This window comes from Cladophialophora yegresii (genome assembly GCF_000585515.1).
Source record: "Cladophialophora yegresii CBS 114405 chromosome Unknown aczIN-supercont1.4, whole genome shotgun sequence".
Classification (NCBI taxonomy): domain Eukaryota; kingdom Fungi; phylum Ascomycota; class Eurotiomycetes; order Chaetothyriales; family Herpotrichiellaceae; genus Cladophialophora; species Cladophialophora yegresii.
The window spans coordinates 1,602,699-1,627,279 of NW_006913048.1; the positions used below are offsets into that span (position 1 = coordinate 1,602,699).

Below are 24,581 nucleotides of genomic sequence, written 5' to 3' on the forward strand. Positions count from 1 at the left end.
AATTGTCTTGTCGAAGCAAGCCCGTCAGTGCCGTCGTCGGGGTCATGGGAATCCTATCCTGAATTCGTGACGATTAAGACCAGGCCGGGAAGCTCTCCATGCCGCACGATCTTGTTCATAGCCTTTATCTCCTTTCTTGACGACCTAACCTGCCACCCATGGCCCATGGGAAGCTAGCGGCAAGTTGCGCAAGATCTCTGGTCAGCGCGTCGAGCGATCCCTTGTTCCGAGGAGGTGTCGCTGATTCGAAGCATAAGCACTGCTGGGGTCTATCACTCGAAAAGTCCACCTTGTTGGGGGAGGGTACGAAGACGTACCTCGAGGTCTTCCATTTGCCGAGCGTGAAGAGAGATTTGGCCAACCTGCCCTCAACATTGGCGCAAGAAATCCATTATTTGTGTCAGGCTTCGAACCCACCTCCGTTCCCAATCAGTTTGCAGACGTAGAAAATCATCCACGATCTTCGTGGTGGCATTCGTGGAGGTTGACAGATTGACGAAAGAAACGATTCAGTCCTGCTTGCCGAAGAGGAAGAATCGGTTTTGACCGATCGCGGACCAACGTGCTCTTGTTCGAGCCTCGCATCGCTCAGCGTAGACCTCTTCCAACAACAACAAGAAGAACAACAACATTCGCTGTACGAGCGTCAGGGCATGAATGAGTTTTGAGGCTCTACTCTACGTGCTGTGAAGTGGCGTGAATTCGTCCCTTTACACATCAAGTTCATCATAAAAGACTGCAAGATCGATCTTACTAGAAATATCCGACTTGCGGTGACGTCGCGCGTTTCGAAAGAACCGCAACACCTCCTGGTTCCACGGGCGTTTCCTCTTCATGCCAGGCGAGCCTCGGGAGATTTTGTGTTTCCGCCATCACAAGACCCGCCATGCACCACCACGTTGTCGTCGACCAAGATCTTACTCGTACTACACCTCCCGACTCACAAATGCCTCCCTTGCAATTACCGCCAAACCTCAAGTTCGGCCCCTTCAGCGTCACATCACAAGTCTTCCATCTCTCACCGTCACGCCTCTCATTCGGCTTGGTGAACCTCAAACCACTACTGCCGGGACACATCCTGGTCTGTCCAGTCCGGAGCGTGCCTCGGCTCTCGCAACTCAGCGCCACGGAAACGGCAGACTTGTTCAACACCGTAAGGCACGTGTCGCGGACGCTTCAGCGCGTATACCGCGCGACATCATTCAACTTCGCCGTCCAAGACGGAGTGGATGCCGGGCAGTCCGTTCCGCATGTTCACGTCCATGTGATCCCGCGGCAGAACGGGGATTACGACGACCGAGGCGGCGGGGATCGGATCTACGATGCCATGGATGGAGAGGAAGGAGATATTGGCAAGGCGTTCCTTGAGATGCAGAGGATGCGGGATCAGAGGCTGAAGGATGGGACGAGGGATTTTGCGGGCGGGCCGGATAGCGATAGGAAAGCAAGGAGTGAGGAGGAGATGAAGAGGGAAGCGGAATGGTTGAGGAGTGAGATCGAAAAGGATAGGGTAGAGGGAGAGGGTGAGGCATGACCGTCTCTGTCCCGTGCTTGTTCTGATCTCCGGAGTTGAAGACATGAAGTCTGCGTGAGCAGATCTAGAACCACGTGTAGAAAACACCACGTGGAGAACGCAAAACTCCATCTATCGTTATCTGGGTATCTTGCTTGCGTGACTGATTTCCATCTTGTTGCACACTTGGCCAGAATGCATCACTGTGCGTGCCCGTTCATTTGAGTGTCCGTGACCCCATTACCCAAAGGCTGAGCGGTCCTGCTATTGTTGCCGTAGTACTCATCCTGTTGTTCCTTGATAGTTGCTGCCCGCGTCGGCTCTCTCGGTGCCAAGTCCTTGCTCTTCCACAGTTCCGTCCTTTCGTTGAGGATGTCTTGCGCCCAAGTCTTCATCTCCTCCAAGGCGATCTTTTTCGCTACCCAGCTGAACTCACTAAGATCAATGGTGCACTCGTTTGCCCGCTCATACTCCACCATCTGCAAGATCAGTTCTATCTTGTCGACGTCGTGGACGAACTTTGACTCCACTGTCTCACTGTCTTCATATTCTTGCCATGCTGCACGGATGTCTTTCCCTGGGAGGCCCCCATGTACTTTCCCCAGTAGTGACTGAGCCACCCAATCCATCGTCTCAGCTTCGCGTCGGCTCTTCTCCACCTTCGGCACACCATCCACCGGCGTCAGATCTCCAACGAGCCCCTCGGCCATGTCATGAACCAATGCCATCCTCGTACAGCGCGGAATATCTAGTCGCGAACTCAGCTCAGGCGGTGCGAGCATGGTGATCAGCGACATTCGATACATATGATCTGCTATTGACTCGCCCTTGTCGATGCCAAACCTTCGCCATCCTTCGCGCTTTTCCAGTTTCAGACGTTCGAGATAGTGGAAGAAGGGTACAGGCGAGGATGAGTTCTCGGTTGGCGGGTTGGGCAGGTCCTTCAAGACTCCCCGGACGGACCAAGGGTTTGGTTTAGGGAGAGACGATGTGTGAGACGACCGGAGCGTGTATAGAGGTTGAGTAGGTGGGACTGAGCGCGATCAGCGTAAATCCAGGGTTGGGCAAAGGGCCAACTTACTCTCAGGTCTATCGGCCATTGTGTTCTGACGTGTATGTGATGTTCACTGGGGTGTTGCAGGATGGGATTGCGAAGTGGGACGATTTGAGGAAACAGAAATCACAGTGACTGTAAAGGACCACCCAGAAATATACTGCCGTCCCCCTGAAGCGCTTCTATACAGGCAAACATGCAGGACGGAGAAGAAAGGCTGAAAATTGTTGATGATCAAACACCAAGTGAGAATCAGAAAGGCGACTCACTGACTTTTGTTTTCGTTGTTTACCTGCAGTGGCCCGCAACGCAGCGTTCGGCCCGACGCCCGCCGCTGGGGAAGACGTCATTCCCAGGCACCGTCACAACGGACGATGCTTCCAGGCGAGACCACGGAGTAGAGTCATCACTGTATCTGTGGACCGGCTCTGCACGTCGACTGTTGTCTGCCCGCATACATTGCTTGCTGATCAGGAGTAGGATGATTCACCGTTGACAATCTTAAGCGCGACATAACTACCAAAGGGCAACGCAGCGATACATGTCGATGAGGAAAGAAGTAGTTGCAAAAACCGAGCTCAATCTGTAGAGATAGATCTGCCCTGTTCTTAACCTCCGCTTCAGGATCCGAACCCTCTGCGGGCAAACGCTGGGCAGCCAGGCTGAGTGAAGCCTCTTGGCAGAAGCCTATTTCGACGAAGTTGAGGCGCCAAGTCAGTGTAATTGTAGTGTTGATGCCTGGAAAAAGTGCATAAAACGCGACTTCGCGACTCCTCCCCACAATCTCATACAGTACCTTCCCCAGGACAAGCACAACGCGTTACAGCAACATCGCAATTCATCATGGAAGCGAGTTCCTCCATCCCACCGTTGCAATACCTTGTTGCCTACGTCCTACCCGCAATGCTTATTGGGGTTTTCGTCGGTTCTCTGGCCAGTCCCCATAATATATCAGCCGCAGTGGTAGGTTTTCCTCTTCTCGCTAGCGGGCCGTGACTCACGTCGCGTTCCACACCGTCTAACGGAGTCCGCAGCTGTTTCCTCAGCCCACTGATAAGCCCATGCATCCATTTCTTTACCTGTTCGCAACTCGAGATTTGTGCCTAGGGGTCGCTCTGCTGACCCTGGAGGCGTACAATGAATGGCGCGCGGTGACCATTCTGATGGCATGTATTTGTCTCAACGGCATTGGTGACTTTCTGCTTGCGGGCACTTCGGGCAGAGGTTGGTGGCCTTCATTCACCACCCACGGTATTCCTACTATTGTCGGCTACTGGGCGGTGTGGAAGTTATGGCAGGAATATTGGTGAGGGCGCTCCATGATCCTGATGTATCAAAACAAGGACCTGAATGGGTGAGCGGACCACAATACTCTACTCTGCGGTTTCACAGTGACTCCCAGTCCGATATATGCACTCAAGTTACATTGCCACGCGCAATATGTGCTGCCACGGTCCGGCCACTTCTTTCGAGATGGAACTATGTTCCACCTGAGCGTCAGATATCGGTTGAAATCCGCGTGGGTTTGGTTCCGTCCACTATGAGACAATACTTATCACGGTCATTGACGTCGCGCTGGAGGCTAAGCTTCTCATAGCCTGATTTACGCCTTTTTCAGACAAGAAAGCCTCCCCACCCACGCTGTGCAATGATGCTCCATCACGCTATAGTCGTTGGGCCCCTTTCTCAACAGGTACGGGAAGGTGGCGCCTCGGAATACCGCGACCTCATCGCCAAGATGGGCGTCGCCAGGAAGCAACACCAGTGTCTACCTTTCTAGGCACAACCACAGCCAACTTTGCCAACTTCAAGTCCAGTCCCATATATTCCAGCTTTAGCCCTCCTTCCCGCTCCAGCAGCAGCTTGGCTTTGTCATCCTAATCTGCCGCAGGGCACTTTCGAGATTTTGCGTGAAGAACGGATGACCGTAAATCATGATGCGCTGATCTATTTTCGGTTCGCCCCAGGTATAAGAAAGAGCCTCGTAGCGTTTTTATGCCGGACAGTGCTGGCCCTACGAACTGAGATGAAGCAGTGATCCAGTAATGCATTTGTTTCCTCAGTCGCGTTTTCAGCGCAAGAAGACGAATCTCGGCCGCTCCGAAATCGAGAGAATTGTATTTGTACTGCTCATCTGAGCTTCGATGACAGGAAGCCGCTCGGTTTCCGCCGAGGTAGAGTCGTTCGGATCTCCATTCGTTCCTGCACCAGGCTGCGTGATGTTCAAATGCTTCAAGATGGCGCCCACGGCCGAGTCAAGGTGGTCGAGCTGCCGTTTGATGGTTTCCCGCTTCTGCCAGACAGGCGCGACCATAGGATGGCGTTCGTAGTCGGCTCCAAAGTGAGCTGCCATTAGTGTCGATAGGAGCGTAGTTGCAAGCAATGCGGAAAAGGTTGATTTATAGCGGCTTGACTGATATCCGAACTAGTACTCCGTACCATACTCGCATTAAGGAGGCAGCCTCATTTTCATATGCTTTATTAGCGTTCTGGCATCTCGGCTCAGGTTTCGCTCTGACCCCTCTATGATCTGACCAGCGCGTTCTTTCCACTGATTGTATCGATCACTTTCGATTGAGGCACGATCTGAGGCTTACAAGTATATGAGACCTTCCGGTGAGAATCGTGTGACAATGCACATCATCGAGTTGCAGTTGCCCGACCCAATCGACTGCATGTGCTGCTCTGAGAGAAAGGAGCCTCGAACCAGGCTCTGCGCAACAGCGGGAACGGGGCGATTGCTTACAGTATGTAGCTCCATGATCGACAGGAACCGGCCCCGCCAAAATTCCCCGCAGGCCCCGCATCTCGACACGGGGTCCGAGGGACCTCACAATTGACGCGCTTCCCTTACTTAACATGCAAACATGGAGCGACCACCAGCAACTCATCCCCAATGGATCCCACGAAGCAACATCTCCATCTTCATCCACGCGTTACACCTTCTCGACCTCGACCTCCTCCCCGACTGGCCCGGCATCACCGAGTCCCTCTTCACCTCCAAACCCGTGCACACCCAGCAAACACGCGTCAAATCCACAGAATGGGGCCTCTATCACCTCTTCCGCCTCTACTCCCTTCCAGACACACAGTCGCGGCTGTCTCCACACTTCCCGTCCACCACGTCGTTACAGAGCAAGAACCTCCGCGCGGCGCTGTATAAATGGCTGGGGGAGCTGAAGTCGACGGCAGTCCTGCCGAGGGAAGTTGTCCTGCGAAAGACGATGCTCGATGAATGCAAAGGCGAGAAATTCGAGGAGGTGCTCGCCAGGTTCGCGATGGTCGTGCTCAAGAAAACTCGGTTTCCCAGGGACCAGGAAAGGATAACGCGAGAAAGACATGTCAATGTCAGTGAGCAGGATGTCGGGACTCTCGTGCCGTTGATCATGGCACATCGGGCGTCTCTGCAGCGGTCGCTCAAGGCACGGCAGGATCTAAGGGACAAGGCGACGGCATTTTCGGAGCGGTTGGCGCAACTGCAGCAGGAGATTCTCCCCGAGTTACAAGATCTGCCGGCTGAGAGCGACAGCGTTGAAGTCCTACCGGCGAGAGAATACGAACTGCTCCGACAACAAGTCGATCTGGCGTTTGCAACTGACAGGCGCTGGGCGAGGTATGTCTTCGAAGGCACTGCAGGACAGGTTTCCGCGGCCTCGATGCAGAAGAGATTACCTGAATGGCCATTCGATGACCCTGGCCCCGACCTCGACCTGAGGGCTGTAATGCCAAAGGACAACTCGTCTTCGGACGGCGCCATAACGGGTCCAGAAGAGGATGTTGACGAACCAATGCGCGAGCTCCAACTTTTGATGTCTCAAAACGAGGATCGGCTCGCGCACCTGACGCGATTGCAGGGGTCTCTCCTCCCGTCAACGGAATCCGAAAGCCACCTAGAAGATGTGGCACCAGAATTACCCGACTTCGGTGTGGTTGAGCTTCACCACGGCACATCCCCAACAAGACAGCCCGTCTCTAGTACGCCGAAGCTGAGATTTCATAAACACCAGGACCTCACGCTCAGCCCTTGACTCCAAACGCTCACGTCCCCCAAGACAAAGTCATGCCTCGACGTATCGCGGTTTCGCCGACTCCCTTACGTCACGGCTGGCTGTTCAGGTCCGACACACCGGATCCATCACGATACTGGTCTCGGGGCAGGGCACCCACGCTCAGCCATGGACTCTAAACGCTCATGTCCCGCAAGACAAGCCGCACGTCGAGGTGTCGCTGTGTCAGCGTACCCCTCATGTCACAGCTGGCTGTCAAGGTACGATCCGCGCACGAATCACACTTCTGGACTTGAGTCGACACTCATGTCTGGATTTTGGGAAGTCACCATTTCGATGTATCCTCCCGCCCAATCAATCGAAACATGTCTAGATACTTAGATAGATAGCTGTTGCTGAGTCTGGCTTTGGCCTTGACACCGCCGCCTCTTACCACCCAACGGCTCTGTAGCTCTTGCTGAGCCTGCCTATGCTCTGACACTGCCGGCTTTACACCCTAGAATGGTGTTCCACTTGTTCAGTGCGAGCGACCTTGAAAGTGCCGTGAAACCCGCCGTCGTTTTGATTTCCTAGAGTGACAACGAATGACTGTCTACGACCGGCGCAGAAGTTCTGGTCTATTTAAGAATCTCGAGAGGACTGGCTACTAGAGCGACGGCTAACCAATGGCTTGGAGTGATGCAGAACTTCTGGTCTATTGAATCCTCCGGGAAGAAACTTGAGAATGGCATTTGAGAGCAAAGACATTCATAGAGAGACTTGGTTTGAAGCAATTTCATTCATTAAAAGAATCGTCGTGATCCGCGGGTATCATCCAGAAAATTCCCATAATGAACCCAAGAACAATGTCCAGATTGAAAAAGAGCGATGGGAGAAAGAAATGGGCGAGAGGCGAGCACTTACTCGTTCTCCGACCTTCCATGCGCTTGGTCATGCATGCCCACACTTCGGGGTCTGGTTTCCCCTTGCTTGGCGCGGCACCGGGCTTCTGGCTTTCGCGCTTCTCTCTACTCGAGTCGTGGATCGTGGATTTAGCACCCCTCATCCACCGACACGCTGGACCACTCATCCTCACTGCGCTCCTCGAACTCATCTCTAGCTCCGGTGCCAGACTGTGCAGACTCACGGACCTCCTAAGCCCGCGGCCAGTGCCTGGCATCTTCAGCTCCCCATGCAGCGATAGCCCCCTTGACGTCTCTATACTCGTCGTATCCCTCATCCAGGTCGACATCCTCGTCTCCCATCTCAACCTCAATTCGACTTCCTAGGGCGGCCTGGCCCTCCCTGATCATCGCCTGCAGACGATCGTTGAAGCGGTTCATGGTTTGGTCCTGCTTGGCCTCCTTTTTGCGCATCTTTTGCTCGAACTTCCGGACCTCGGGTGACTGCTTCAGCGAGGGACTTGTTTGAGACACAGACACCGAGGATTGCCGGCGTGGAGAGGCAAGTGAGGCACGATTTGCGTGACTGCTACCAGGACGAGTTGGTTGACGCTTCCCGGTATTTTCTTGGGAGTTGGTTGTAGGTAATGAGGGTATTGAACGGTGGAGTTGGTGCTTCGTTGTGGGAATCGAGCTGCTTGACGAGCGCGGTGAGGCGTAGGATGCCGATGATCTCGCTGTTGACGACCTGGGAGTGAGACACGGACGGGATGATAGAGTGTGACTCGGCTGCCGCGGCTCATGCGATGGTCGTGCATTGTAGAGATTTGCCGTGCTGGCTCTGGACTTTTTCCGGACTGGGCTCGATTCCCTCGATCTTGAACTGCCGTGGCTGTCCTCGACCACCACCCAGCTGTTGTAGCGTGAGATCGGCGGGGCTTCCTCCTGCCGGCGCCTACAGGGTGTCAAGTCATTGTTCTGCTCTTCATCGACATTTAACTTGGACATGTAGTCCTCGATAAACTCCGGTCCCTCGTCCGGAAAACCCCCTGGCAGCGGTGTTATCTCCTGATCCATTCTTCTCGAAGACGCGCCGTTGCCATAATCAGAAAAATCATCCTTCGTGCCGACTTCGGTCCAAGTGCTTGCGGCCAGTCCAGGCGTGCCGGTATCGAATTGATAACCGCCGCCGCCGCCGGCATAGAACCCGCTGAAAGTGGTGTTCCAGCAGAAATTGATGAATTTGCCGGCGAACCCACCGGTGAAAGCCCACACCGTCTTTCCCCAGCCCTTTATTGGCGGTGAGGGCGGCGAGAGTCTTCGCTTGCTCCTCCGGTTCTGATCTGGTGCGGGTGTCTTTGGGAAATAGGAGTCTGAGGTGTGGAGTGAGTTTCGCGAGCTGTACCTGCTTGGGCGGCAGTCTATCTCGTAGTCATATTCGTGGGCATCTTCCTCATGCTGCGTTCTGGAAGCAGTAGGTGTGTCGAGGCCGCCTGCGATGCGGTAGTTCGTGTTGACTAGCGGTGAGGGACTCAGGACCCCGGTGTGCGCCGATCTAGAGCGGTTGTGAGAAGCATCTCGAAGAATGGATCCTGTATTGAGCCGCGGTCGCTTGCGACTGTACCGCTGGTCATCCGAGAAATGAGATGGTTTTGTCTCCGACTGACGACGAAGTTGCTGAGACTGTTGTGAGGAAGGGGAGGAAGTGTTCAGAGGACTATCGCGATCTGGAGGCAGGAACGGAGATGCTTTGAATTTCGCGCAGCGGAAAGAAAAGTCGTTGTCAGGCAGGAATGTGCCTGGCATGGGGTTGGGCTCCATGACCACGGTCATGTCATCGGACAAGATGCTCGGTCAGCTGAGGAGGACGGCTTGGGTATAGCGAAGAGGCATGCAGCGTTCTCTGTAAAGCTGCCGGCCGGCTTGGTTATAGCGAAGAGGCATGCAGTGTTATCTGTGAATTTGGTCTGGCACTCATGGCGCGAAGGTGTTGCAGCTTCCGTGACGTGGTCAGCATCGCGCGGTGGTTAGAGGGCAGTGAGGTGTTCGCACCCACTCTGAGTTGGCAGGGTCCAGGGTCCAGGCGCCAGCTTCTGAACACGAAGTGAGCGATGGGTAAGGGACAAATGAGAAGTTGGGCATGGCGTCATTGTTGACTTTTGCAGTTGATGCAGCAACCAGCACCAAGGCGTCAAAGTCGAAGCGTGCACACCACTCGTACCCACTTACATAGCTTTGCTCAGAAAAAGTATTCTTACGGAACACAAGAAAGCATCCATGTCAAGCGCTTTCGGGTACATTCATTGGCGATCTTGATGGGTTCATATGAGCTGTGATGATTTTATCGACGGATCAGGAGCACAGTTGTTCCCTTGGTCACTCCAGTGGACAGCATTTCAGCCCGCTGTACGTGCAATGATTCCAAAGGACAAAACAAGGACTCCTTGTGAAAAGCGGTCATCTAAGACCCTCCACTCCAGTGTGGCAGTCGCAGGACTCTGGTTGTGCGCTCTACTGATCTCCTCTTTCCCAACGGACCGCATTCGCTGTGATATACTGCGCATGCCAAAACGACAAAGCAAAAGCTACTAACTGTACGACAATCGCAATCGGCGGTATGGATTCACGAAGCCTTGCCCAGGCGCCTGCATCGTTGAGCTTCGCAATGCCCAGCTGCAACAGCTCAGCGAGGTTCGCACTATATCTCAGCACCAGAAAAACAAACAGCCATTTCTTCAGGTATGGGAAGTACCGTAGCATTTGCATGTGCTGCCTCAGCCAGACCAGAAGGCACGCAGCCGTAATGGGAGGCCACCAGCAAGTTCCGATGCTCCAGCGACGGGACCGAGACAAATCTACGCCGTTGCGCCATATCAGAACGGCATCTGATACCCAGAGGCTCCACAGCGGAGGGTAGATAGCAAAAAGTATGAGACCCGGGACACCAATCCCTGCCATGACACATAACCCAAAGAAGACCAGTTCCCGATGGAAGTGTTCACGTTGGAAGAGCTCCTTGATATTCACAGGCGTGAGGATGTCCTTGAAAGTCACTGATTCCTGCCGCCGAAGCATGGTCATGGACCTTCGAACCCAGAGGAAAAGACCGTACGGGGATGATGTCCATCTGTGGTTATCTTCGGCGATGTGCAGATTCATATAGGGGACCGGCGACGGGAAGAAGTCGTCCTTGGGAACAGGCCTCCATTGAGCCACGGCCCGAACACCGTGTCCTAAGTAGAATTTGAAGAAGGTTCTGGAGGGACTCTTCAGACCGGGATGGCTTCCGCTTTCATATGCTGCAGTCTGATGGCCTCCAAGCAAACTCAGCGAGATTTCGGGGATTCCATCGCGCCAATTTCGATCAGCCAGAATGGTGAATCGTTGGGGATACGCCCAAAATGCACGACGGTATCGGCAGGTGATTAAAAATTGCTGGGGATGCTGTGCACATGCGCATTTCTTACCACACCCGCAGTAGATCCAGCCATGATTTGCCGACGAGCGTTCGGCACCATATTCCCAGGAGGCTCCATAGTCCAAAGCATAAGACCGTATGCCTCCTTGAACCGCGGTGTTCCAGGACGCCGCCATGGAGGCGAGCTCGATGAAATAGGACGAAGTGATTTTGAGTCGTATACACCCATGAGACTCCCTTGATGCAATTTCAACTCTCCTATCGATCAATGCCACGACCTTTTCCACCTTGTCCCAGCCTTTAGTGTATCTTTCGAGGTTACCTATCACGCGCACAGGCTCGTATTTATCGCGGACGAACAGGTTCGGCCCTACCTCTCTCAACACGAGGGCCAAGAGTGATTTCCTGTTCTCCTCGATGCAGTTCAGCGGCGCCAGGTACAGTTTACGGTTCGGAGGAGGACGTTTCCCTCGACAGGGTCGGCGCTGCAACACTTCGTACAACGTCACAAGCATGGAGACACCCCTCTTAGTTACTTCAAACACCGGCCTGAGTGCGTGGTTTGGCCTGGGACGATAATATTGTGACTTGGAAAAGCATCTGACTTCGGGCGCAAGCAAGCCTGGACATAATGACATTCAGCCCACAACGCAGACGAGCACGGGGGGAAGAGATCACTTACTTTCACAGTCCTTGCCGTCTTCGAGATGCGTCCAGGCAAATATTGATTCGTCATCTGACACCTTCATGATCTCGGATTGCAGTCTCCGAAACGCCGCCTTTCCTTCACCATACAGCAACGGCATATGGACACCAAAGATGCCTAAGAGACAGTACGCCTCGTCCTCAAGCCTTGTGGTCTCTCGTTCGGACGCCCAATGCATCCTCCTTGCAATGCTGGCGCGGTTCATTTTGAAGTCGTGGATGTCGTCGCCTGTGATTCCACAAGCTCTGGCAATTTCATCGCCGAGGGAGGTTCGAGTACCCAAGACATTCCACGCTTCGTCCAGGAAGACGACATGTTTTGGCGCGAGTAATTCTTGAAGTGTCCAGCCTCGTGTCCACCATTTGCGATATGCAAACCTCTGAGACGACGGGCCACTTAAATACGCATAACACACGCACGCCTCCGCGTACCATCTGAACATGGAATTGATGGCTTCCGACAACTCGACACTGCTACTCTTGTCGATACAACAGGTATCGATCCATATCCAATCCCAGCCATCTCGAGCGGCCACCTTGCAGCAATTCCGTACTTTATCCCACCCCCTCTTCCAACGATGGTTTCCAGTAAAGAGATCTTGAAAAAGGACCTCTTCCTTCTCCCACGTGTGGGAGAGAATGGCGTAGTCTGGTACATCACCATAGAACTCCTTGATCTTCTCCGTCCGCGTGCTCAGCAAGCGCATCGTCACCTGTCGACAAAATGAAACACCAGTATCAGGAGCAAGCGTTGAACAAAAGCTTCGACTTCTGTTTGATGAAAGAAGAAACGCGAAGATCAACGTCCACGAAATGCCTGTCTTTGAGGCGTGGATGAGACCTGGTTACCAGGCTAGAAATCATGTAGGAGCCTTGCCGAGCCTCAACTAGAAGCGGAAGCGAATGCTGTCTTGTTCCTGGAATGAGGTACTGAGAAGTTCCGGCCCATTATTTGCTTCTTATTTGGTACATAGGAATCGAGAAATGCCTTCGTCGGACCCGAGATCGGAATGTGGACGACAGGAGAGTGGGTTGTGAGGTGGAAGAGATATCTTCCTTCGTCCCACCTGCCGACTTTGTGGCCTCGCATATCCAGCTGAGATTGGTGGGCCTACGTAGTCGGGGGCGCGCCTACTGTCGCAGGCTGCGGGAAAGGTTAGCGCCCAAATACGTCAGATTGCTAAGCCATTCCGGGGTAAAAGTCTACGTGTTAGTATTCTCCATGGGTCGCCAGATTGCCGACGGCCCGCTCCGAACCTCAGCGCCTTGCGGCTGGCGACCGGACCTGATGGTCTGGATGAAGCCGACGACGGAGCGAATCTGGAGATTACGTAGTAGCGACCCACGTACGTAGTGACAGGCGCAGGTCACTAAGCATTCTCGTTGCCGACCCTGAAATCTGCAACGATCTGGAATCGAGAGCCTGAAGTTGACTCTTACTCGATCTCCCCATAGAGTGTATGTTCCGCGCCTCGCCATCGGTTTATTTCGATTGGATCGAATCGAATAGGACGGCCCCGGCAGTGTCGACACGCATGAGACCCTCGAATTGGACGCGCTGCACTACATCTGGAGCCACATGTGGTGCGAGCTTGACCTGCTTTGTGTTTTTGTGCTGCTCGATGCTGGTCAGCGATAGAAAGTGCGGACTTCATAAAGTACGCTCTCCTTCGACGCGTCGGAGTCGTCGTCCGGGTAAAGAAAGAAGCATTCTTCAACCTCGGGATTCTGGTGGCACAATGTACAATCGTGTGGTCTCGATTGTCTGCGTGTAGAAAATGGCCAGCTGGTGGCGTGGTGCGGTTTATCTGGTCTGTGCAGGTTGGAAAATAGACCAGGAGAATTCGAGCGCACGGTGTAGTATCGCGGGTTCGCCTGTCGCGTCGCTGTTAGTACAAGCAAGTCTTGGTGAGATTGACGGAAGAAATAAAAAGGAAACTCGGGGTGTGGTGTTGTGCCATGTCTTACATCCCCGTGCAACTGGTCTTCACTCGGGAAAAAAAAACTCGCCCAAAAAATGGCAAAAAAAAGGCACAAATCAGATATTTACCTGGGTTCGAACACTCGCACTTCTTTACCCTCGAACATACTAATCAGCGATTCCCCTATCACAGTGCCAGATCCGCGAGATACAGTAGACACTGTACCCCCGTTGTCAACAGTCACCGGGCAGAACCCCAACCTGAACTCACTCCTTGAAGGTCATGTTTCGAGAGATGGTAGACCAGATATGTACTTGGGTTGATTTGCGAACAGATTTATATTTGTTAATGTGATATGCCTATTTTTTTCAGTCAGTCGCGGGGTGTGCTAGGCTGCTTCACTGCGGAACGCGTACCTCAGCCTTGTTGCTGCCATATCATTCACAGCCTTGAGCCTCGCGCGTGCAATCCACGACAGTGAATACTGAGTCGGAGGCGCCAAGCCCACATTCACTGTTTCTGTATTGTTTCTGCTGAAACTTGTGTTATGACTACCATCCTCGGTGTCCGCATCCGTGGTTTTTTTCGTCTCCCTTGTCACCGTGCCTGCATATTGCGTTCAGTTACCAATATGGGAAAGCGTAAGAGACGGTTGCCAACGGGCACCGACATACTCACAGAGGAGAAAGAAGACGATGAGCAATTGCCATTGCAGAAGGTCCTCCACGTACGCATCGTTGTTGAGCACCGCGCTTCGACCCAGCTATGCGCTATCTCGACATATCAAGCCACAACGATCCGGCAATTCCTACAAACAATCCACAGTCAAGTCCCGGTGACAGCGGAAAAGACACTCTTCGGGAAGCCGGTCGCGAAAGTCGTGCTTCTTCTTCAGGAAACCGGCCAAAGGAACATGAAACGGAGACGATTTACCACAATCGACACCACGGACAACGCATTTTATGCGAATTGGTATGAACGCAATGTGCTCAAAAGTCCGAGGACAGACCTCCAAAGTTTGAGAATTGAGGTGCATATGCTGGTGGATGTGAACGAAGACATTGCCGAAGAGCATGCAAGATGGTATACTGCAGCCAAGGAAGCAGGAAACGGCGGCGTGGCGGTGGCGAGCTTAAGGACACCATACCGACTGATTTCCAGGCCATAGCTTAGCTTGAAGGGGGTCCATTCTTTCAACAATATCCCCCTGGCGCAAATTTCAGAGATGGATGCCGTGGACTGCATGCTTGCCACTGTATATCGACCAACGCCCTCCACGGAGGAATGGTTGCCGAAGCACACTGAGAGCCTTTGCACGAAGAACCAGAAGAACACAAAAAGACCAAACAAGCGTCTGAGGGCAGAGGACGGAAAGAATTCTGCTCTAGGGGATGAAGAGGAAGGAGCAAGACCGGATGTTGACGCTGAAACGAACGAGGTTAGAGAGATTGGCATTGAAGGGGATGAGGAGGACGCCGATGCTGGATTCAGCGGGTTTGGAGATGACATTGGCCGTGCTCTGGCTGAGGCAACGGAGGGAACTGGAGAAGAAGCTCAGGGTCAGCAAGCCCTTCACAACGTCCTCGTCGACTGGAAGATGGAGATGAGTTTGCGACCGAAGACAACAGGGTAGTGGCTGTTCGCTGACTACGTACTCCTATAGCGCAAGCTGGATGCTGAACGACGCCGATCAACGACATGTTTCCAAGATGATCTTTGTGGGTGCAGATTGGTTGTGGCGTCCAACAGCAGCAGTCCGCCTTAGAAAGGTCCGCTGGTAGAGGAAGTGTTACCATGCGAGAACGTCTTCAGTAAGCGCATAGGCAGAGACCTCGTGGCTCCCTAAATCCATAAGTGACCGGGATCGAGATGCTGGTGAAGACGAAGTGAAAACTGTTGTACCTCGAAATTAGTGGCTCCCTTGGCATGGCGGGGCGAATGAACTTTGGCAGTGGCGTCCCAAGGCAATTCCAGACCTGATCGCAGCGTCGACCATTAACACTATGAATACGTATGTAAAAACACGAGCTGCTCTGTACAGACGAAGATAACTCCGGCTCGACCTCCATGGCAACGTGGCCACGGTACACTAGAGCAAATGACCGAAAAGTAGACCGCCTTCTATTCATACTCGGGCTGCGGATCAAAACCTCAACCACACATACTGATGCGGCTTCATGTGAATGCCCGCCTCCCTCAAATTAATCACATACCCACTGACCAGATCGATCGCCTCGACCGGCATGCTCAGAAACCTATCGCGCCCGATCCACTGACTCTCATCCGAGAAGTTGCACAAGCAAAGCACGCTCGAACTCTGCCCGGGTCTCTGGTACCCCAAGATCGTGGGATTGCCCGTGTAGAAGCCGACCGCCCTCCCGCCGCCGAGTTCCTCGGTCGCCCTGCGCAGTCGAATGAGATGCCTGATGCCCGCATAGATCTTCCCAGGGATGGTGGAGGGGTCGTGTCGCTCGGCGTACCGGCTTTCCGGGTAGAAAGGACGGTTGACCCAGCGGGAGTCGTCCATCTTGGCCGGGTCGTTGAGGTAGCTGTAGTCGTTGAGCTGGCCGACTTCGTCGCCCAGGTAGATCAGGGGGATGCCGCCCGTGGACATGGCGATAGAGTATGCCATGAGGATGCGTTCGATTGCATGGTCCTGCATCGACTCCAGCCCGGCCAAGGATGCCGTCGTGCCTGATATCCTGCAATCGCCTGTCCGCGGGTTATCTTGGAAGGGCACGCCGCGGGCGAAACTGCCAGGGTGGCGGTTGACGAAGAAAGCGTTCAGGAATTTCCTGTGGTTGGCGCCTTCTTTGCCTAGTTCTCGGGCGTCTTCGTCGGAGAAGGTCCAGCCTATATCGTCGTGGGAGCGGACGTAGTTGACCCATGCACAGCCGCGGGCGATGTTATGCCTCCGTTCAATTGCTTGAGAGAGCATGGAGACATCCCTTGTGGCCAGTGCTTCCCACGTCAAGGCCATCTGAAGAGGGTTGTAGGAGAGTTGGCATTCGTACTTGTCAACGTATTGGACCACAAAATCGGGGTGGACGATTGCTTCGGACTTGAAAAGCACGGACGGGGCGGCGATGCGACAGAGCGCGTTGAAGGCCCGGAGCAGCTTGTGCACTTCCGGGAGGTTCTCGCAGTCGGTGTTCATCTGTTTCCACATGAAGGCTACAGCGTCCATGCGGAAGAAGTCGACTCCAATATTGGCCAAATAGAGCATCTCGGCCGCCATCGCTCGGAATACTGCGGGATTGGAATAGTTCAGATCCCACTGGAAGTGATAGAAGGTGGACCATACAAAGCGTCCGTCTGGTAGCTGGATGAAGGACCCAGGATGATCATCGGGAAAGATCTCGCGAGTCGAGCACTCAAACGCTGATGGGACGGCGCGGTCGGGGAATATCCAGTACATAGCAGAATGCTCTGGGTCGCCCTCGGCTGCTTTCTTCGCCCACTGGTGCTCATTCGAGGTATGGTTGAACACCAGATCCAGCACCAGGCTGATACCGGCTTCTCTCAACGCAGTGGCCAAATCTCTGAGTTCGTCGATGGTGCCAAGTTCAGGCTGGACGTCTCGATAGCTTGACACGGCGTATCCACCATCGTTGAGGGGCTGAGGTGCGAGGAAGAGAGGCATCAAATGCAGATAAGTCAACCCCAACTCCTTGAAATACGGAATCCGCGCCTTGATCCCGGCCAGATTGCCTGCATACCGGTCGACGTAGCAGACCCCTCCCACCATCTGATTCGACAGATACCATTCGGGATCCAGTTCTCGCTGCTTGTCAATTTTCCGTAGTTCCGGCGACCTCGTCTGCCAGCTCTTTCCGCACATTGTGATCAGATCCACGAGTTGATCTAAGCAGTCGTGCCGATAGCCATAGAGTTCGGCGAAGATACCAAAGATGGTGATAAAGTTCATATCCAGCCTCTCAAAGAAGTCCTTGTCCTTAAGTACAGAGCGGCCATCTTCAGTCTCCCGGAGTTCCTGTAGAATGTATGCTTTGGCGGCTCGCGCTTGCTGCTCGACAGAGAGCCTGTTCACCATTGCCGGGGCCGACTTGGATGCCGCAGGCGAATAACGGTGAGCAAATCACCAAGATGCCACGAGTTGTTGGTCCGTGACGTCCGGAAATAGAGAACAAGATGGTGAAATCACGAGTTGCTTTCGACTCTTCGGATACTCATAGAGACCTAACAATGATAACAACTCACCTGGTCCGTCACGACATCGTAAGGAAGTTGTGAGAGATTGAGCAGTTATAATGGCTCCCAGCTGAGCACGCATCGACACGGCTCTTCTCTCGGCCAAATTTGTCTTGCTAGAAGGGCCGAGTGGGAAAGCGACTCCATTTTGGCCATTGCGCTGGTGTAGTCAAGCCTCTGAATCCTAGAACACGCGAAGCCGGACGGCAGGGGCTATATGGATATATGAGCTCCAGGCGTCCTTCATATGGTGTGCTACCCGAAGAGGAGACTTAGAATACGTGAAGAAAGGGACAGACAGTCTGGCTGGCAGTGGTACAGTGGAAAACTACATCAGGAAAAGGCCGGTGGCAAATCTTCAGCCGTGGCATTCGCCCAGCGTTAGTCGTACAGACTCGGTACCGGCCACAAATGGTGGACGTTGTGAACATTCCGGATGCAGAGATGGCACGATCGGCGTAAGTCTCAAGGTTAAAATCTATTATCATTCCATGGGGAGCGATCGTGGCTCTTGTTTACACGAATGTAGAATGTACGTCCGCCCGAAACCATACCATCTCATCTCGCTAATGAACAACGCCCATCATGACCAACATGAAAAGAAAACGCTTCCATCTCAACGCACAGGTCCTGCAATTGAAAACCCCATCCCCGGACTTTGTACAATAACTCCCACCGAATCTGAGAATCCTTCAGAATGCGGAAACAGCTACAGCGATAGCCTGGCTTTCGCTGTGGCTGATGCTGACATTCACATTCTTGACGCCAGCTTGCTTGGCAGCCTCGAGAGCAGCTCCATGGAGCTCAACCTTGGGGGCACCGTTCTCGTTGGCGAGTATCTCAATGTCGTGCAAAGGAGCGCCTGCGCCTTTGCCGCAAACTCCCAGCGACTTGAACACCGCTTCCTTCGCGCTCCACCGTCCGGCATAGGACGCTTGAGGAGATGCGGCCTTGTTGCAGTAGGCTCGCTCCTGCTCGGTAAAGTTTCTGCTGACGAAGGTCTCGTTCTCAATGTTGATGGCACGAATGTCCTCGACGTCAACGCCGACCTTGGAGCCCTCGGCAGCGCTGGCCTTTGTCAAAGATTCCAGCATAGCCTTGGTTTCCGACGCAGTTTGCCTCACTGATTTACTGGGCGACACAGGAGTGTACACGAGTTCGCCAGATTTCTTGTCGGCGGAGACACGCTGATCGGGATTGAGGAAGACCTTCTGCATGATCTCATCTGGATAAGGCGCCTTGGTCTTGGCGACAAAGATGGTGTTGTTGATCATGCCGTTGTGGAAGAACCTGTACGCCTTCTTCTGTCTGGCTTCGACCTTCATCTTGTAGCGCTGGAACTCGGCCTCATCCAATGCAGCATAGAGATACCTAGGATGGATACCAATGGCTTGAGCACCTTTCTGGCCGAAACCAAAAGACGTGACTGAAAATGCCTTGATGCCGTCGGTCTGGAGTGAGCGGCTTGGATAGACGATGTAGTCGAATTTCTCCATCACCTGATCGACATTGTCGGCGTTGCGGTTGCCAGGTACCAGACCGCTGTTGAGAACTTGCAGGCAGCCATTGAACATCCAAGCACCTGCAGCACCCTTGGGATGACCGGTCAGATACTTCTGGAAGATACCGAGTAGAGCATTGCCCTTCTTGCGGCCGAGGTGAGCCATTTGCTTGCAAATGACCTCGGATTCGTTCTTGTCGTTAGCAACCGTGGAGGTACCATGGAAGGAAGCGACATCAAGATCATCGATAGTGAGACCCCAGGTCGCCAGAGCACCACGGAGAGGAGCAATGGAAGAATCTTGCTTCCAGAAGTTGTTGCCCAAGCTGAATTGGGCCTCCTTCTCCTGTCTGATGGCCTCCTTTTCAATATGAGCTGCACGCTCTTCCATATATTCGGTCTCATTGAAGCCAAAGCCGGCTTGCGCCTTCATCGCTGCGACTTCTTCATGAAGGTACAAAAGCTCTGACTCTTGCCAGTTCTTGATGGCACGTCGTCGAAGATCGAGCTGTCTCCTGCGGTAGTTGATATCGAGTAGAGGCGACGGGAACCTGCCTGGGTTCTCACGGGCCGTGGTCAACACGCCTTGACCAGGAGCTGGCACGGATCGCCCAATCTTGTCGGTTGCTGTCGACACGAGGCCAAGGATACCGTAGATGGGGGTACCCATGTCCAACGCGAGACGAGCTGTCATAATAATTTGCATACCGCAACCTTGGGATTCCATGAAACCGTTTCGGGTCGTGGTAGTAGGGCGGGACATCTCTCTCGGTGTGCGGCCGTGGGCAAACTCGTCTTCGGCGTTGCTGGTGGCCTTCATGTTGGCGAATTCGTAAGAGCCCTCTTCTTGGAAGTCATCAAAACCACCAACGAAGCAGACGCGAGCCTTGCCTTCGATGATAGTTTCGTAGCCAATGTCAATGGACTCGACAGCCGTCGCGCAAGCACCGACTGGGGTCTTGATCGGACCGGTGGATGACAAGAGCAACATGTTCACCCAAGCAGCCATGGTGTTGATGAAAGACTCCTGGAGGATGTCCTTTTGGACGGGCTTGTCCATGAATCTGTCCTTGTACATGCCACGAAGTGCGGTAGTACCACCAATGCCAGAACCCACGCAGTTGCCCACCTCTGACAGGTGGACGTACTTGTAGAACTCGTACGGGTCGGTAACACCAGCAGAGAGGAGTGCTTCTGCGGTACAGACGAGGACGAACAGAGTGACCTGGTCGACTTGGGAGATGATGTCGTCCGGGATTCCATAGGTCTTCGCGTTCCAGCCGGTAGGGATCTGTCCAGCGACCAAGCGATCAAATCTGAGAGCCTTCGGAATGAGGAGGGTCGCGTTCTTCTTCAGACGGACGCTGTACTCTCCAGATTCAAGCTCGAAGACCTCGACCTTTTCGCCGTGCTGCCGCTTGAATTCTTCGGCAGTCTCCTTAGAGGCCTCGAATGGGTCAAGATCTTCCTCAATCTGAATCTCCTGGAGCAGCTGCTTCTTGTTGGGGTCGTAGCCATTGAAGAGCTCAGGCTCAATAAGGCGAATACCAGAGTGCTCCAGGATCTGCTTCTCATACTTAGCTTTGACGTCTTTGTCGTCGACTGGCTCGCCCGTCTTGGCATCAACCCAGCCAGAGTAGGATTTGCCCTTCAGCGGTCCGTTGTGATTCTTGATGAGCCCTGTCATCCAGGCCATTTCCACGCAGCCTTCCAATGAAAACTCGCCGTAGGCTTCCATTTCCCAGCGGGTACGAGAGTTGCCCCATGGGCCGATTTCAGAGAATCCCGTGACAACAACAACCTTGTCAAGGTCCACCATGCCCTTCAGCTTGGCATTGTGTGGCTCAATTTCGTTCTTCCAGTCAGGCAGTTCAGGGAAGTCGAATTTGAGGTTTGCTCTGGGCTCGATGGTGACCTTCTTGTATAGAGCCTCGCTATCTTCGCCGTTCACGATCTTGTTCTCAAGAGACGTCTCCCTGGTGACGGCCTGGCGAATGGCGCTGGTTTCCATGATCTCAGCTCGAAGCTTGGTCATGAGATCCTTGAGATCGGGAAGGAACTGAAGTCCACCATTCAAGTCGGCAAAGACAGGTTCTTCCTGGCAGAGATCGACGATGGCAGGAGACATCAGACCAAGCAAGTTGAAAGCCATTTCTTGCTGCGAGAAGGTCCGGACACCATATTTCTCAACGCCGTCCGCAACGATGTTGTTGCCGCTCATTAGACCGGTGCCACGAGTCCAGCCAATGACAGCACCGCAGATGGTGAGGTAGTCGCCCCAGCTCTCAGAAGACCAACGGTTGAACAAGGTCTCCAGAGCGAGTTTGGACTCGGAGTAGAGACCATCGTTACCGAAGGTCCCGTGGTTGGGCGAAAGAGGGAGCATGACTTGGGCAGGTCGAGTATTGAACCCACTCTCGAATTTCTTCGACTTGACGCAGCCAAGCAGTCGGATGAGGTTGGTCAACATGATGCGGTGAGCAAGCTCGGACTTGGAGTCGATGCTGTCAATCTCACGGCCGTTCTCAGGAATGGCAGCGAACGGAACAATAAAGTCGAGATCCCAGCCCAACCCCTTCTTGGTGTCGTAGATGTAGTCGATGAGGGCTTCCACATCTTGCTTGCTACCTTGATTGAACGGCACAACCACAAGCTGAGAGCCACGGCCACCGAATCGAGCATACATGGATTGGTAGTACTCGGTGACTTCGCGAGAGTAGCGGCTTGTGGTGACAACAACCTTGGCTCCACCGCTGATCAGGCCTTGCAAGACCTCAGCACCGATAGACCCGGCACCAGCACCAGTCATCAGTGCCATCTTCCCTTGAAAGCTGAGACCGGATTTTGCAGCATTCTCGAGCCCTTCAAGGTAGACACCGGTCAACTTCTTACTGTAATCCCAGCCGTGTTCCTCCTTCTTCTTCAGGTGAAGGAATGGGATTGTCTCAGTTTTACCCTGCTTGACGTTTCCGTTCATGGTGGCTCGAGTCAAACCATTGCGGCCAGGTTTCTTGACGTCTCCGTTTTCCTGAGGCATGATCTGAGACTCGTTCATTGCTAGTGCGCGAACCACGTCCTTGTACAGAGAGTTAAATTGCAGCTGGGACGCCTTGGAGAGTTTATGCTGCTTTCGGATCAACTTGTACACGTTGCGCAGGTCGTTTTGGACCTTGGTGCGGTTGCTGTACTCCGAAATCTTGCCGCCCTCAGCCATCTCACGTACGTAGTGTTCGAGCTTGCGGGCACTTTGCCGGGGAACCTCTTTGTAGTCGAGATTACCTCGCGCGTCAATGGTGGTTTGTGGACCAGTAGGGATCATAACATCTTTGTAGACTGGTGCTTCGTTTAGGACATCCTTGCAGTTCTCGATCAGCTGCTCGCCCAGCTCCTTAGCCAGCTTGTAGGTTTCACCTCGCTCGGTGGGACAGTTGTCGATGTGGTACTGCATGTATTGAATGAGGGTGGGATTCGATCTGTTCATGATGCGGATACACTGGCTGACGATTTCTCGGTCGACGGCCTGGAGACGACCGAAAATGATGTCGTAGTACATGCTAAGAGCGTCTTGTCGAGCCCAGTTCCAGGAGGAGTCGTACACACGTGCTTTCAAGGGGCTGAAAGACGGCTCAATACCCTGGGCGTAGAATTCACCATGTTCAGTATTCCACAGGTCGAGCTGTGCTTGTAGGGCTTTGTTGGCGTCCTGAGAGCCGACAAAGGCCTTGTCGCCAGCTCGCAGATCCATCTTAAGATAACGAGCTAGCAACTCGAGTTGCTGCTTGAACAGCGCCCGCTGATCCTTGGTGAGAGCATCAATGGCGGCAGGATCCATCATCATGCCACCACCACCCGCACCAGCACCGGCGCCGCCGGCCGAGGCCGAGGAAAGGCTAATTCCTGCAGCAGAAGCATATTTCTGGGCAACGTCACCAAGATAGGTTTTGGCGTCGTTTTCCGAGCCCAATCGCGACGCTGGTTCCATCGTAAGGGCAAGCAAAAGAACACCGTCCTGTCTGCCAGATCCAAGACCGAAGCTGGTTTCAAGATGCTTTCTGACGGCTGTGATATTGAAGCCACCGGGCATTTTGGAAGCCACCATGCGAGCAATCAAAGATTGTGACTGTTTGCCCAGTTGACCATTGAAGGTAGATTGCATAGCAGCTCCCAACTCGTCCAGAGGTGTATCTTCCGGCTTTTCAGGTGTAGATCCAAATTCTTTACCTAAATCTCCCAGGATTTCGTTTTGCAGCGTCGACTTTCCACCCACCAGGTCTTTGATGGCCTTGCTGAGGGGGATGTCGGCAAGTGGTTTCTTCAGCTTCTGAGCAACCAGAGCTCGCAGAATGTCCACAGCTGCCACTGGAGCATCGGCAACAGCAGCTGCGGGACCAGAGCTAGCCACGGGAGGAGGAGGCGCTGCTTGGGTTGCCGCTGCTGCGGGAGCCGCAGCGGGAGCGGGTGTTGGTTCGGACGAGGAGGCTGCTGCTGGGGCCGCCGCCTCCTCCTCCACAGGGTCAACATCGTAGTATATCTCTTTCAGGTCCTTGTTGTAGGCCAGGACTTGGCGTGACAGTGATGTGGCCGCATCGTAGGTTTCGTATTTGGAGGCCAGTGTCCTCTTGGCCATGCCGCCGAGAGTATCCGCCGGCCCGATTTCAACAATCCGCTCGGTTCTGTTCTTCTCGAGGACGACATCCTGGGTCTCAATCCACCTCACGGGCGATGCAAACTGATATGCCAGCAGCTCCACAAGGAGCGTGTGGGCGAGCTCTTGCTCGACTTCGGGACGCATTGTGACGGGATGCGGAATGGGAAGAGGACGATGAAGGTCGGTGTCGAAAGGTTCAGACCTTTGCCCGTTGCTGGATGAAATGAATCAGAGCAGGGGCAATTGGTGTGTTGTGAGCACAGGTCGACGAGGGAAAGAACTGTGCTATGTTTGTCCGGAGTGGTTGGTAGGTGTAAGTGAAAGGAGGACGCGGGAAAGAAAGCGATCAAGTGTAATTCAACCTTCCAACCTTGAACGATCAGGGCAAAAAGTAATCGGCGACAATATGGGCGAAGGCTCGGACGAGAGGGTTGGATCTGTACCAAGCCGGAAGAGGACAAGCGGGGAGAAGCGTGTTATGGCCACTATTCGGATGGATTTGGTTGGGATAGCTCCAGACGATCTTTGGCTTGCAGGCAAAAACATGATGAAAAAATGACGGCCCTGTTACCAGCCGTGAAGCTCAAAAACCCTGGACTCTGTTGGCTGTTGGCCCAATGCAGGAAGCGGCCTGGTCAGCTCGAACTGGGTTGGTTGGGAGACGGACCCACCGTGCTGTGGATATCCCGATGGGCCAGCCGCCGCGCGACTTCCCCCACG

General features: G+C 53.7%; 10 protein-coding genes across 10 annotated transcripts; 4 read left to right on the top strand and 6 right to left on the bottom strand.

The window, feature by feature from the left end:
• Positions 1-946: 946 nt before the first annotated feature.
• On the top strand, positions 947-1,534 carry A1O7_05908 (uncharacterized protein; the record flags this gene model as incomplete). The annotated part of the gene is made up of 1 exon (XM_007759915.1): positions 947-1,534. The coding sequence occupies one exon, from the start codon at positions 947-949 to the stop codon at positions 1,532-1,534; it is 588 nt and encodes a 195-aa protein (XP_007758105.1).
• A 179-nt stretch (positions 1,535-1,713) lies between these two features.
• A1O7_05909 (hydrolase-HD superfamily protein) lies at positions 1,714-2,613 on the bottom strand (the record flags this gene model as incomplete). Its single annotated transcript, XM_007759916.1, has 2 exons — positions 1,714-2,546; positions 2,595-2,613. The coding sequence occupies 2 exons, from the start codon at positions 2,611-2,613 to the stop codon at positions 1,714-1,716; spliced, it is 852 nt and encodes a 283-aa protein (XP_007758106.1).
• A 2,025-nt stretch (positions 2,614-4,638) lies between these two features.
• Positions 4,639-4,920, bottom strand: A1O7_05910 (uncharacterized protein; the record flags this gene model as incomplete). The annotated part of the gene is made up of 1 exon (XM_007759917.1): positions 4,639-4,920. One exon carries the CDS (start codon positions 4,918-4,920, stop codon positions 4,639-4,641), a length of 282 nt encoding a protein of 93 aa, XP_007758107.1.
• Positions 4,921-5,434: 514 nt separating this feature from the next.
• On the top strand, positions 5,435-6,595 carry A1O7_05911 (uncharacterized protein; the record flags this gene model as incomplete). The annotated part of the gene is made up of 1 exon (XM_007759918.1): positions 5,435-6,595. The coding sequence occupies one exon, from the start codon at positions 5,435-5,437 to the stop codon at positions 6,593-6,595; it is 1,161 nt and encodes a 386-aa protein (XP_007758108.1).
• A 1,112-nt stretch (positions 6,596-7,707) lies between these two features.
• Positions 7,708-9,288, bottom strand: A1O7_05912 (uncharacterized protein; the record flags this gene model as incomplete). The annotated part of the gene is made up of 1 exon (XM_007759919.1): positions 7,708-9,288. The coding sequence occupies one exon, from the start codon at positions 9,286-9,288 to the stop codon at positions 7,708-7,710; it is 1,581 nt and encodes a 526-aa protein (XP_007758109.1).
• A 678-nt stretch (positions 9,289-9,966) lies between these two features.
• Positions 9,967-12,285, bottom strand: A1O7_05913 (uncharacterized protein; the record flags this gene model as incomplete). Its single annotated transcript, XM_007759920.1, has 2 exons — positions 9,967-11,495; positions 11,556-12,285. 2 exons carry the CDS (start codon positions 12,283-12,285, stop codon positions 9,967-9,969), a joined length of 2,259 nt encoding a protein of 752 aa, XP_007758110.1.
• Positions 12,286-14,131: 1,846 nt separating this feature from the next.
• Positions 14,132-14,668, top strand: A1O7_05914 (uncharacterized protein; the record flags this gene model as incomplete). Its single annotated transcript, XM_007759921.1, has 1 exon — positions 14,132-14,668. The coding sequence occupies one exon, from the start codon at positions 14,132-14,134 to the stop codon at positions 14,666-14,668; it is 537 nt and encodes a 178-aa protein (XP_007758111.1).
• A 57-nt stretch (positions 14,669-14,725) lies between these two features.
• A1O7_05915 (uncharacterized protein) lies at positions 14,726-15,133 on the top strand (the record flags this gene model as incomplete). The annotated part of the gene is made up of 1 exon (XM_007759922.1): positions 14,726-15,133. The coding sequence occupies one exon, from the start codon at positions 14,726-14,728 to the stop codon at positions 15,131-15,133; it is 408 nt and encodes a 135-aa protein (XP_007758112.1).
• A 510-nt stretch (positions 15,134-15,643) lies between these two features.
• On the bottom strand, positions 15,644-17,554 carry A1O7_05916 (uncharacterized protein; the record flags this gene model as incomplete). The annotated part of the gene is made up of 1 exon (XM_007759923.1): positions 15,644-17,554. The coding sequence occupies one exon, from the start codon at positions 17,552-17,554 to the stop codon at positions 15,644-15,646; it is 1,911 nt and encodes a 636-aa protein (XP_007758113.1).
• Positions 17,555-18,404: 850 nt separating this feature from the next.
• A1O7_05917 (fatty acid synthase subunit alpha) lies at positions 18,405-24,005 on the bottom strand (the record flags this gene model as incomplete). Its single annotated transcript, XM_007759924.1, has 1 exon — positions 18,405-24,005. The coding sequence occupies one exon, from the start codon at positions 24,003-24,005 to the stop codon at positions 18,405-18,407; it is 5,601 nt and encodes a 1,866-aa protein (XP_007758114.1).
• Between the last annotated feature and the right edge of the window lie 576 nt (positions 24,006-24,581).